The 12,706-nt window shown below is 33.9% G+C and overlaps 2 protein-coding genes across 3 annotated transcripts; both read right to left on the bottom strand.

Moving 5' to 3' along the window:
* Nucleotides 1-1,507: 1,507 nt before the first annotated feature.
* Nucleotides 1,508-8,357, bottom strand: LOC106347408 (tRNA-dihydrouridine(20) synthase [NAD(P)+]-like). Of its 2 annotated transcripts, none has more exons than XM_048782584.1 (10): nucleotides 8,287-8,357; nucleotides 3,444-3,547; nucleotides 3,258-3,363; nucleotides 3,029-3,167; nucleotides 2,831-2,939; nucleotides 2,617-2,753; nucleotides 2,369-2,505; nucleotides 2,186-2,292; nucleotides 1,994-2,121; nucleotides 1,508-1,838 (listed from the first exon to the last, which is right to left on the bottom strand). In XM_048782584.1, the coding sequence occupies exons 2-10, from the start codon at nucleotides 3,486-3,488 to the stop codon at nucleotides 1,751-1,753; spliced, it is 996 nt and encodes a 331-aa protein (XP_048638541.1). In that variant the 5' UTR covers nucleotides 3,489-3,547; nucleotides 8,287-8,357; the 3' UTR covers nucleotides 1,508-1,750. The 2 variants fall into 2 exon arrangements, with proteins under 2 accessions (XP_048638541.1, XP_048638542.1); XM_048782585.1 differs by lacking the exon at nucleotides 8,287-8,357 and adding an exon at nucleotides 7,912-7,932.
* LOC125575395 lies at nucleotides 7,967-10,414 on the bottom strand. The gene is made up of 11 exons (XM_048782583.1): nucleotides 10,303-10,414; nucleotides 9,983-10,174; nucleotides 9,622-9,760; nucleotides 9,432-9,540; nucleotides 9,227-9,351; nucleotides 9,065-9,132; nucleotides 8,850-8,990; nucleotides 8,703-8,744; nucleotides 8,493-8,617; nucleotides 8,287-8,388; nucleotides 7,967-8,194 (listed from the first exon to the last, which is right to left on the bottom strand). Exons 2-11 carry the CDS (start codon nucleotides 10,134-10,136, stop codon nucleotides 8,066-8,068), a joined length of 1,134 nt encoding a protein of 377 aa, XP_048638540.1. The 5' UTR covers nucleotides 10,137-10,174; nucleotides 10,303-10,414; the 3' UTR covers nucleotides 7,967-8,065.
* Between the last annotated feature and the right edge of the window lie 2,292 nt (nucleotides 10,415-12,706).

The following is a 12,706-nucleotide window of genomic DNA, read 5'->3' as shown; positions in this document are numbered from 1 at the left end:
GTCGAAATGGGTCATGGGTTGACCCAACCCAAGTTAATCCATTAACCCAAATGAACTGTTTATTTTTGATCCAATGGGTTAATGGGTTAACAGTTTAATGGGTTAATAGGTTAATGGGTTAACAAGTTAATGGGTTAGCAAGTTAATGGGTTTATTGGGTTGGGTCAACTCTCACCCATTTTGTTTTCAATTAAGAAAACCATGAGTAAACTACCCAATTCTAAGGTTTAATAGAATTGAAAAATCATGAATTTCTCAAATGTTCAATCATTTATTCGGTGGTAAAATGCGTTTCCCGCTAAAACCGCAAAAATAAGTTTTTCCGCCAAAACAGCAAAAATGCATTTTTTCGCCAAAACCGCAAAAACTCGTTTTCCTGCAAAACCCACGTTTCCCGCAAAAACACATTTTCCCGCCAAAACCACCAAATGCAGTTTCCCGCCAAAACTGAAAAACCAGTTTTCCGCAAAAACGTGTTTTCCCGCCAAAACCGCAAAACCGCGTTTTCCCGCCAAAACCACAAAAAAAAACGCATTTTCCGCCAAAACCGCAAAAATGCAATTTTCCGCCAAAACTATAAAAATCAGTTTTCCCGCAAAAACGTGTTTTCCCGCTAAAATTGCAAAAACGCGTTTTTGCGGTTTCTCCGCCGAAACTGCAAAAACGCAATTTACCGCAAAAACGCAATTTTCCGCAAAACGCGTTTTCCCGCAAAACCGTGTTTTCCCGCCAAAACCGCAAAAAACACATTTTTCTGCCAAAATCGCAAAAAACACAATTTTTCGCCAAAATCGTAAAAATCAGGTTTCCCGCAAAAACGCGTTTTCCCAACAAAACCACAAAACGCGTTTTCTCGCCAAAACCACAAAAACGTATTTTCCCGCCAAAACCGCAAAACCGCAATTTTCCGCAAAAACGTAATTTCCCGCAAAAACGCGTTTTTCGCAAAAAAACCCAAAAACGTGTTTTCCCGCCAAAACCGCAAAAACACATTTTTCTCTAAAATCACAAAACGCGATTTCCCGCCAAAACTGCAAAAACTCGTTTTCCCACAAAAACATGGTTTTCTGCCTAAATTGCAAAAACTTGTTTTCCACAAAAATCACAAAACGCGTTTTCCCGCCGAAAATGCAAAAACTCATTTTTCCACAAAAATGCGTTTTTTCCGCCAAAACCATAAAAAACGTTTGGTCTTAACTTAAAAATAATTCATTATAAAGATGTTGGGTTGATGAGTCAACCATTAACTCATCTAACCTATTTAATTTAATGGATCATGGATCAATCCAAACCATATATGGTTTGGGTTGATCCATAACCCATTAACAGTAAACCCATTTGGGTTGTGGGTTGGGTTGACCCATTTGACCCATTTTGACACTCCTAAGTATGCCTTTCGCAACTGATCAATAAAAAGAAAAGAGGCTCATCCAGATTAATGCCATGCAAGGTGAAACGATTGGAATAGATAGAGGTACCAAAGTTGCTGTGTATTGCAAATTCCGCATGGTTCAAGGCTAGACTCATGTAGCGTTTAAGTTAGGGAAAGTTTGGTTACAAAGAATCCATGTAAGAGAGAAAAGGGTAGATGAAGAGAATACATGATTACATGTTTGCAATAGTGTAACTGCTTCCAGTACAAAAGATTCTAATTTCTTTCAAGTAAAAACAATGGGATCCCTCTATATATAAAACATAAAAATGAGATTACACTAAGACTCGAAACAAAAAGCAAGTATGGCATTTTGTTTCAGTCTCGCAAAACAGAATCCAAGTCATGTGTCAGGGGACGAATGTTCTTCACTGTCCAATAGTAATCTTCCAACTCGTAAAGCTTCCTGAAACATCAACAAACAACATTAGACTTCAAAACTGAATCAAATTGGTCTAAGACTCGAGCCACTACGGTGGACTATAGTTTCGATTCCGTTATGTGATTCGTTCTGTAGTAAAAACCAATAAACACACAAGTTAAAGTAAGAGGTTAGCTTACGCTATATCTGCCAAAGTGTCTGCTTTGTTGAGAGACTTTCCTTCTGCTAATTCAAGACAAGAATGATGCGCTATCATCTCCTTTATCGTGTATTTTGTGCTCTTAACATCGTTATTCCACAAGATGCTCTGCAACAAAAACACCCACAAATCAGAAAAAATTAAGTTATACCCTTAAGAGACATTTGCTAACCTTTCTAATGTATTTCTTTTTCACATCTTCCCAGTGAGACTTTCCTTTTGGAGAGAAAACTGACGCATTCCACATAGCCCCTCTTGCAACCATCACCGAAGCAGCGCCTTTGCAAGGAACAAAAGAAAAAAAAACAAGGTTATATAACTCAGATATTTGCTAATCTCTTGAAGTAAAGTGTACCTGTAGCAGTTTTAATGCGAGAGAAATCATCGTATTCTAAAACATCTCCATTTGCAATAACGGGAATGGACAATGCGGCAACTACATCTGCTATCTCGTCCCATTTAGCAGGATCCCTTGGCCTGTCTTCAACTTTCCTATATTTATATGTAAGGAGAAGCCAGTTACCAATTTGTTTTTGGTATATAAAGAAGCAGATAAAAGGAGTGAGAACTAACAACTCACAATGGTGTATGTATTATTATTACCTCCCATGTACAGCAAGTGCTGGTACACCAAGTTTCTCGATTCTCCTAGCCAATTCAACAGTATCCGCTGGTGATTTTAGCAGGCGGATCTTGCAAGTAACAGGTACGTCTAAGTTCCTCTTAAGCGTAGCTAGAATCTGTGGGATGGAGAAGAATTCAGAAACTGATCAGTCAGATATATATATGAAAAGGAGAATTGAGAGAGAGGCAATACATCATGAATGAGCTCGGGTTTAGTTAACAGAGCAGCACCCATTCCTCCTTGAATAGAGAAAGCCTTGGGGCAACCCATATTAATATCAACAGCTGCAACATCCTTGCACCTAACAAAATGATGAAAGAACAAAAAAACAGTTATTCTTTCCAAAGATATATATATACTTTTGGTAGAGAATATGAGTGTAGAATATACACAATCTCAGCAGCTTTGAGAGCCCTAACAGCATCAGAAGTCCCCATTTGAAAAACAACCCTTTCTCTTTCTTCATCACACGTGCTAAAGACGACATTCTCTGTCCCTTTCTCCACAAACTCTGTTGTCCCATAAGCAACTGTAGAGACACAATAAGAATGATTCATGAAGATAAAAAACCATATGAATCAAATTCGAATTCACAATTAATGGGGATACCAATACTTACCATTGATTCGGCGTTGGCATTTGACAAGCTTATGATCGATAATCTCTTCTCCGTATGTAATGTCGGCGCCGTACTCAGCCGCCAACATTCGGAAAGAGAGCGTTCCCTAACAACAACAACAACTCCATCAATAATAATAAGCAGCAAGGGCGAAGGCGGGAGCTAGTTTGAGGTTTTTGAACTTACCACACGGACCATGGGAGCGAGAACAAGCTTGTTCCGGTATTCCATCTTCTTCTTCTTCTTCGTGGCAACGTCGTCACACGCAGCCACGAAGATGCCCCCAAGATCTGCGCAAAACTTTCTTTGATTTTTCCTTCATAAGTTTTGTGTTTATAACTGGGCCAACTAGGCCCATTATATTTGCTTGTGTTTTCCATTGGGCGTTATTACAGGGTGATTAATTCAGACCAAGTTCTGATTTTTGTTGGATTTCCTCTATTACTCAGTTTATAAATATCTATTATGGTTTGGTCTTGTTTGAATATCTTTGGTATTTAGTTTATTCTGTTTTAACCAAAACTTACTAGATTTTGATCCGCACTTTCTAAGCGCAGATTTAATTTTAGAATTAAATTATTATTATTTTAAATGAATTTCTATAAGATAATATAGATTCACAAAAACATTGGCATAGAACGCGATTCGGACCAAACGTTTTCAAAATGCGGTTTATTGTTTGATTCAATAGACATAAAATTATTATATATTTGGTTTAAATAAACACTATTGATTTATACGGATTCGAGTGTTCAAATTTTAAAATGAAATTTGTATATTTAGTAGTATAGAAATTATAACTGGGGTAAATATATATAGAAACAATTCTGGTCACATTTATTTATATGTATATTAACTATCAAAATACAAAAAATAAAACAAAGTATATAAAATATTGTTACATGTTTAAATTCTGTAATAAGTTGATAACAATGAATTTATTAAATTACAAAAGTTGTGACATACATCACAACTTATATCTTTCTATACTATTAAAAGGAAAGCATCTCAAAAATCTACTTGCAAAATTTGTTGCACCCATTCATTAACTATAAGTTATTCTTCAGTCATATAATAATTTAGTCTAACATAATCATTTTAATAATTATCCTTACAATATAATGACATATTATGTTAATCAAAAAAAAAAAATGATGACATATTATTTTTGTGCCATCATATTTTCAGAATTTTTTTTACCTTTAACAATTTTTAATACTTCAGCCTTATACAGTAGAACTTCTATAAATTAATATTCGATAAATTAATAATCCCTATATACTAATAAATTTCGCCGGTTCCAACTTGGGTCAGTTCAAAATTTGACACAAATCGATAAAATAATAAGATAATATTTTTTTTAGAAAATTATATGTAAATATATGGTCTCATGAAAATTATAAATTAATAATTTATATGTATACATATTTTATATAATTAATAACCTATTATTATATTATTTGTTTTATAAACACAATGTAATTATCTTTAAATTATCTTAACACTTCATATATTTTTGATAAAATTTTGTAATATTATATCTAAAACCACATTTAAGCTCTATGCAATATATAGTATATACACCAAATAATATAATAAAATTAATATAAATTTTTTCAGAAATAACAATTAATATCTATACACTAAAATTAAATATTTTCTTATCTTAAAATAAGAAATCTAAATAAGAAAATTTTGTAATTACTATCTCTATAAATTAATAAAATTTCAAAATTCGAACATTATTAATTTATAGAGGTTCTACTCTAATTAACACACACCCACCTATATATTAACAACTCGACTACCACCTAAGCGTACTAATATTTAACGGCTCATTTTATTAAATTAAGAGAATTTGTACTCCATACACACAACATTTACCCTATTTGCACTCCATACTTTATTTCCTCCCAATTTTCTTCCCCGCACCATTACCATTTCCCCCCCCCCCCCCCCCCCCCCCCCCCCTCTCCTCCCCCCCATTCTATGGTATCCCACTTTTTTTGATATGATGTTTCCTATTCTAATCATTCTCACTCAGTACATGATTCACTCAATATTATTAGAATCTCATCAAAAATATATCGTTCAATGATATCAATATATTGATTGAATAAAAATCAATACCAGAGAAAATATATATTTGGGTTGAAAAAGATATATATTTTTCAAATATATAGGTGGATATAAAATTAACCCCATAACTGATGCTAACATTTTCAATTATATAGGTAACAATAAATGTCTACTATAACAATACATAAATTATGATTAGAAAATTTTTCGTTTATGTACTGTTATTAGTTAAATATTATGGTAAGACCAAAAGTATTGTTAGTTAATAAAATGGTCCAAACGACTTTTATAGGTATATTTTTTAGGACTCCTTCCCTTTTAATAGTATTGATTATTATATTTAGTTTTTATAAAACTTTATGAATTTTATTTTATATGATTAAATTAGATTTACTAAACCATAAAAATATTAATATCATTACTTTTAATTTTTCAATTAACAAAACTTAATAAAAAATAATTTATCAGCACATAAAAAAATAAATAAAATATTTTAATCAAAATTAATGACACTGAAATAAATCAAAATAACTATTGACTTTAAACAAAATTAAACAGTAAACACTATATATATTACGGTTTTTAATAATTTACAGATATACTAAAATCAAACTATATTTTTTTTCTATTTCAATTAGGTAAATTCGGTTGGATTTGGTTTTACTAGCTTGAACACACATAAAAGTAAATCTGGACAAAAAAATTTGGAACCAGAACCAGACCGAAACCCTCAAATGTTCGAACGGTTCCTATATTTATATATCTGAAATAAGTGAACCGAATCAGAACCGGACCGAGACCCTCAAATATTCGAACAGTTCCTATATTTATATATCCGAAATAACTGAACCGAACCAGAACCGAACCGATTTATCTAAAACCGGAACCGGAACGAGACCCTCAAATATTCGAACGGTTCCTATATTTATATTTCCAAAATATTGAACCGAACCAAAACCGAACCGGAAACCGAACGGGTACCCGAATATATAACAATATTAATTGTATATACATATAACATAGCTAAATGTATATTTGTAATTTAAAAATCTATTAAAAATAACAAAAGATATTTGAAAATAACTAAATTATTATAAAGTATCCGCACTATCCGAAATATCCAAAGTATCTGAAATATCCGAAATTTTTATCTAAATCATCCTAATTGTAAATATTTTACCCTAAATAACCGTATTTTACCCGCACCGAAAACGAAACCAAATGAGAACCAGTTCTTTCCGGGTATTTTCCGGTTCCTAGTTTTACTATCCGAACCTGAAACTATCCGAACCGAACCGAACCGAAAATATGTCAAGTAGTAAATGGATCCTCTAACCCCCTACCCGAACTACTTGATACCCGAAATACCCGAACCGAAACTTCGAAATTGAAATGCCCAAGCCTACATAAAAGGATAAACTGGTCTTCTAAAATGTAAACGACCGATACATTCGCTTCTTTCCTTGTTTATGAATGGGAAGCAAAATAACAAATTAATCAAACAAAATTAACTGAATAATGTGTGTACTAGTAGATACATTTCCATGCTCTGTTCATATATTTTTTAGGACTCCTTCCCTTTTAATAGTATTGATTATTATATTTATTTTTTATAAAACTTTATGAATTTTATTTTATATGATTAGAAATTAGATTTACTAAACCATAAAAATATTAATATCATTACTTTTAACTTTTCAATTAACAAAACTTAATAAAAACTAAAATATCAGCACATAAAAAAAAGAAATAAAATATTTTAATCAAAATTAACGACACAGAATAAATCAAAATAACTATTGGCACTATATATATTACGGTTTTTAATAATTTACAGATATACTAAAATCAAATTATATTTTTTTTCTATTTCAATTAGGTAAATTCGGTTGGATTTGGTTTTACTAGCTTGAGCACACATAAAAGTAGGTTTGGACAAAAAAAATTCGGAACCGGACCGAAACCCTCAATATTAGAACGGTTCCTATATTTATATATCCGAAATAACTGAACCGAACCGGACCGAAACCCTCAAATATTCTAACGGTTCCTATATTTATATATCCGAAATAACTGAACTGAACCGGAACCGAACCAATATATCCGAAATCGGAACCGGACCGAGATCTTCAAATATTCGAACGGTTCCTATATTTATATTTCTGAAATAACTGAACCGAACCGAAACCGAACCGAGAACCGAACGGGTACCCGAATATATAACAATATTAATTGTATATACATATAACATAGCTAAATATATATTTGTAATTTAAAAATCTATTAAAAGTACCAAAAGATATTTGAAAATTATAAAGTATCTGAATTATCCGAAACATCCAAAGTTTCTGAAATATCTGAAATTTTTATCTAAATCATTCTAATTGTTTTAATATTTTACCCTAAATAACCGTATTTTACCCGAACCAAAAACGAAACCAAATGAGAACCGGTTTTTTTTCCAGGTATTTTCCGGTTCCTAATTTTACTATTCGAACCGAACACGAAACTATCCGAACCGAATCAAAAATATGTCAAGTAGTAAATGGATCCTCTAACCCCCTATCTGAAGTACCTGATACCCGAGACTCGAAATGCCCAAACCTACATAAAAGAATAAACTGGTCTTCTAAAATGTAAACGACCGATCCATTCGCTTCTTTTCTTGTTTATGAATGGGAAGCAAAATAACAAATTAATCAAACAAAATTAACTGAATAATGTGTGTACTAGTAGATACATTTCCATGCTCTGTTCATAATCTTGTCTTCTACAAACGGACGCAATGACCACATCATAGTGTAAGTATCTAACTCATCAAATGATGTCTTCAAACTAAGCGATCTCACAATCTTTTCCTGCAAAACAGTGTCCGTCTCTCATCAGTAACATTTTTGAAAGTTTAATGATCAAACATGCAGATTATCTAAATGTTCAAACTCTCACACACCTGCATAACGTAGTTCTGCTTCACCATATTGTAAACCACTGCAATAACTGTAGCGTACTCTGTAACTTCAGGTTCTTGAAGAAAATGTACAATCTCATTCTCCTGAAACCAAACACATTCAAACAACATTACTCTTCTCTGTAACCATTTTTTTAGAGATATACAAGTTGGTTTCTTCGAGAAACAAGTTTATGTTGAAATCTTACCTCATCACTCGTTACCTGTCGTAACTCATCACATGATTCTACATCTAGCTGTGTTGTTGTTGCAGTCTCAATTGCAAGGGCTGCCTCATCGGTGAGACGCTCAAGCTCAGATAACAGACTTTGAGCTGCAGTTCCCACATCTTAAAGATTAGAAATATTAACCAATGGGAAAACAAGCAACCTGGTGATAAACAGTAAAAACATCACTACCATTGATCAGATGGTCAGAAAGTCCTGATATGGATGTATGCACTTCTTATTCCGGTAGTTTTGGTGAACAAAAAATGGAGAAATGTGTAAGCAGAATGTTTATAAAAATGAAGCTTTCACATAAGATTAAAAGAGTTGATCACTTACAAGCCTTTGTGCTTTTTGCAGCATCATCGATGTTAATACAGCCGAAATCTATATACGATTTTAGCCGTCTTGTTTCATTGCTCTTGATAAGGTTCTTGATCAAAGTGGACGAAGTGAGCATTGGAGAGCGTTTGAGCAAGCCTGAGATAAGAAAAGGTGTCAGAGAGAGAGAGGAATGTGGTAAAAGTGAAGACAATACAAAGTGAGAAACGTACAGAGTCCTTGCTGAAACCGTAGAAGAAAAGTGTTTGCAGCATTCCCTAGTTCCTCAAGTTTTGTGATCCTATAATCATTGCAATAACAGAGATTTAAACATAATATACTTGAAAGCACAAGGACATAAATGTAGGAGAACCAATCAATCGAAATAAACTTACCCTGTCATAAACTCTTTGAAAATATCGTAAACTTTAAGGTTCAGTTCGCTTCTCGCTTCCATCTCTTTGTCTTTAAAACTACAAGTAACAGGTACGTCTAAGTTCCTCTTAAGTGTAGCTAGAATCTGCGGGATGGAGAAGAATTCAAAAACTGATCAGCCAGATACAAATGCACAAATTTGCAAAAGGATTCAGAGGGCCATACATCATGAATGAGCTCGGGTTTAGTTAACAGAGCAGCACCCATTCCTCCTTGAATAGAGAAAGCCTTGGGACAACCCATGTTAATATCAACAGCTGCAACATCATTACACCTACAAAAATGATGATTCTTTCAAAATTCGTATAAAAAGATATGAACTTTTGGTAGAGATAATATGACTCTAGGAACATACACAATCTCAGCAGCTTTGAGAGCCCTAACAGCATCAGAAGTCCCCATTTGAAAAACAACCCTCTCTCTTTCTTCATCACATGTGCTAAAGACGACATTCTCTGTCCCTTTCTCCACAAACTCTGTTGTCCCGGAAGCAACTGTAGAGGGACAACAAGTACAATAAGGATCTGATAGAACTCCTCACTAGCAGCCTATATGATTCGTGAAAATAAGCAGGGGAATACTAAAGAGGAACTTATTAATATCTATCAAAACTAATATAGATTTGAATTCATCTTTGCTTAGTTCTAAACGAATAAACACAGTAGCTGAAAAAGATATCCCACAATATAAAGAATAAGCAGATTGAAGTACTATACCAGTCAAGCTATGAGAATCTTGATCATCCGCAAACCGTTTTCCGCCACTAAGGGGCTTACCACCGTTCCTAGGCCTCACGAAGAACTTGTTCGTCTGAACGTAACCGTTAGTCCCAGATCCTCTCGCGGTCTGTAACCCTATTCCGTTGTACATCTTTCTCTATGAACGAACTTCAATCACCTCACGAAACCCTAAAACGAAGTATCGAATAGATTGGTTCAGATTCAAATCTAACGATCTGTGCGAAAACTAAACGAGGAATCAATCGCAACCTAAAACCAAAAGGAATTAAAGAAACAGAGATCTCCGATTAAATTACCAGTGAGTATGAGAGAAATCGTCGATGGCGGCGTTATGCGTGTGGACACGGAGGAGGCGATGTATAAGATTGAACTCTTCGCAGATCTAAGCGACGGGAGGTTTAACTGTGCTTAAAAGGCCTTTTAAGTATACATACTAAATGGGCTTAGGCCCAAGAAGGTTGATTTTCTTTATAGACTGTGTGAGTGGTTAAAATTAGTTCAATATACTAAAAGAAGTGGGATACCATAGAATGTGGGAAAAATGATAATGATGGGGGAAAGCAAATTGGGGGGAAAGCAAATTGGGGGGAAATAGAATATGAAGTGCAAATAGAGTAAATGTTGTGTGTAGGGAGTACAAATTCTCTTATTTTAAAATGATATGGTGAATAGAAGAAATAGTTATTTTTGGAATGAAAATCAAAAATAAAAATTATAAATGAGATGGAAAAAGGAACTAAATTGTTAGTAAAATACATTCATCACGTTTGAGATACGAAGAAGTATTTGTCTTTTCATTTAGAAAATAATATATATAATTGTTTTTAACTTTGTTCATTATAACTGGTTAATTGATTTTAATTTCTAAAACAATGTTATATTCTAAATAAATTATTCCAGAAAGATATCTTCCAACTTTAGTTTGTTAAAATATGAAAAAAAATTGTGAAACCAAATCGTTTTGATTGGACCAGATATTGAACCGGGCACATTGGAATGTAATAACCGCATTGTTGTTTTCTTTTGGCTAAAGAACTATTTTCATTAACCAATTGTCAAACTTACAGAGGCTTTATTATCAACCTCTAAGGATTAAAATGATAAAGGTAAAAGTTAAAAATTATAAATGTGATGTATAATTATAAGAATTAAAACGTAAATAAAAATATAAAACTTTAAATTTGAAGTTCTGAATTTTCGTTTTGGAGAGCAAAAAAACTATATATAGTGTTTTTATAGATGCTCATGAGGGACATTAGCTCAAAACGCAAAAATAATCACATTGCGTTTCTTCAATTTGGTCATTACTTATTTTATTGGTTAACTTAATCAACTACTATTAAACTTTATTCGATACCGTAGACGCGCATATTCTACGCATGGGAAATAAGGTATAAGAATTACGGTAATTTGTTTCAAGAAAAAAGAATTACGCTAATTACAATCTTTAGTACTCGTTAAGTAACTTACTATATAATCCAGTATATACAAAACAATGTATTCTGAACGTTGCAAATTGTTATAAAATAATGAATATGGCAGATGGATGGAATCTTGCGGTCTTTTATCCTAAATTTTACTAATACTTTTCTTGTCAGCTATTAATATTTTTTCTTTAAATTGTACGAAACAGATAAATATATTCACATATATTTAAACGTTTTAAACACGTGACATAGACATATCTGTTTCGTTTTGGAGTTTACCAATAATACATTGTCACATATGTTCCCCATATGTTTTGGATATGGTTCATGGTGGAGTAAAACGGATCACGGGCTATCTTTTCCCACTGGCCACTGGGGCCGCGGTGGCAGCGTAGCTAGCTGTTTGGCCTCTAAGGATCTTAAGAGACAACTGGGGGGGGGGGGGGTTGATCGAAAATTAAGAAAATAACCATTTAGGGTATATTCAAATTTTTAAAGTGTTATATAATAAGACCAACGCTAAGATTTTCCGTCTATGTCTAATCTGAGATGGCTACAAACTTCAAGCCACACTTACCAATTATCGGTACGTTAAAAAAAAACCTAGATTCCTTATTTTCAAGCAGATATGATTACTCTCTCATCATCAAAATTAACTTTCACTTCATATTATGCCAAGGGAACTATAATGAAACAGTGTTGTTGCAGACATCAGTCCTTTACTTGTCAAATGCAATGATCCCGACATGATGGACGATACTGGCGTGGCGGAGGTTGTCCAAAAACTTGTAGAGGATGGATTTGATCATCCCACAAGGCCCAAAGAATAGAAGGCCTGGCCCAGACCAAGGAAAGCGATGGCTCAAATAGTCGGCTTAAACCGGTTGATTACTCGGCTTGCCTCTACAGTATCTCGAGTCGAGCGACGCCGACTAAGAGGCACCCGGCTCAGCGACTGCTCGGACGGATGCGGGCCTCTCGGCCCAATAAAGAAGGCCCACGAAGACGACTTAAGCTAGGTCAAGAACGACACATCAGAGGACTATATAAGGAGAAGGAAGAGAAACGAGATGGGGATCCGAAATCATCTGACTAACACTTGGCGGCTAGATTAGGGTTTTCACCTTTGCTTCATCTTGCCGATATCTGTACTTCTCCGGTAACTCATCGAGTTGCCGGCTTCTCTTATGTCGCATTCTCTTTACTTCTCTTGTAACCGACTGAACGTCTCTTCCGACCATAATAAAACGTCTTTGTTAAACCCACATCTTTT

This window comes from Brassica napus, chromosome A6, assembly GCF_020379485.1.
Source record: "Brassica napus cultivar Da-Ae chromosome A6, Da-Ae, whole genome shotgun sequence".
Lineage (NCBI taxonomy): Eukaryota > Viridiplantae > Streptophyta > Magnoliopsida > Brassicales > Brassicaceae > Brassica > Brassica napus.
The sequence above is the reverse complement of the archived record's forward strand: the minus strand, read 5'-3'. Positions and strand labels throughout refer to the sequence as shown.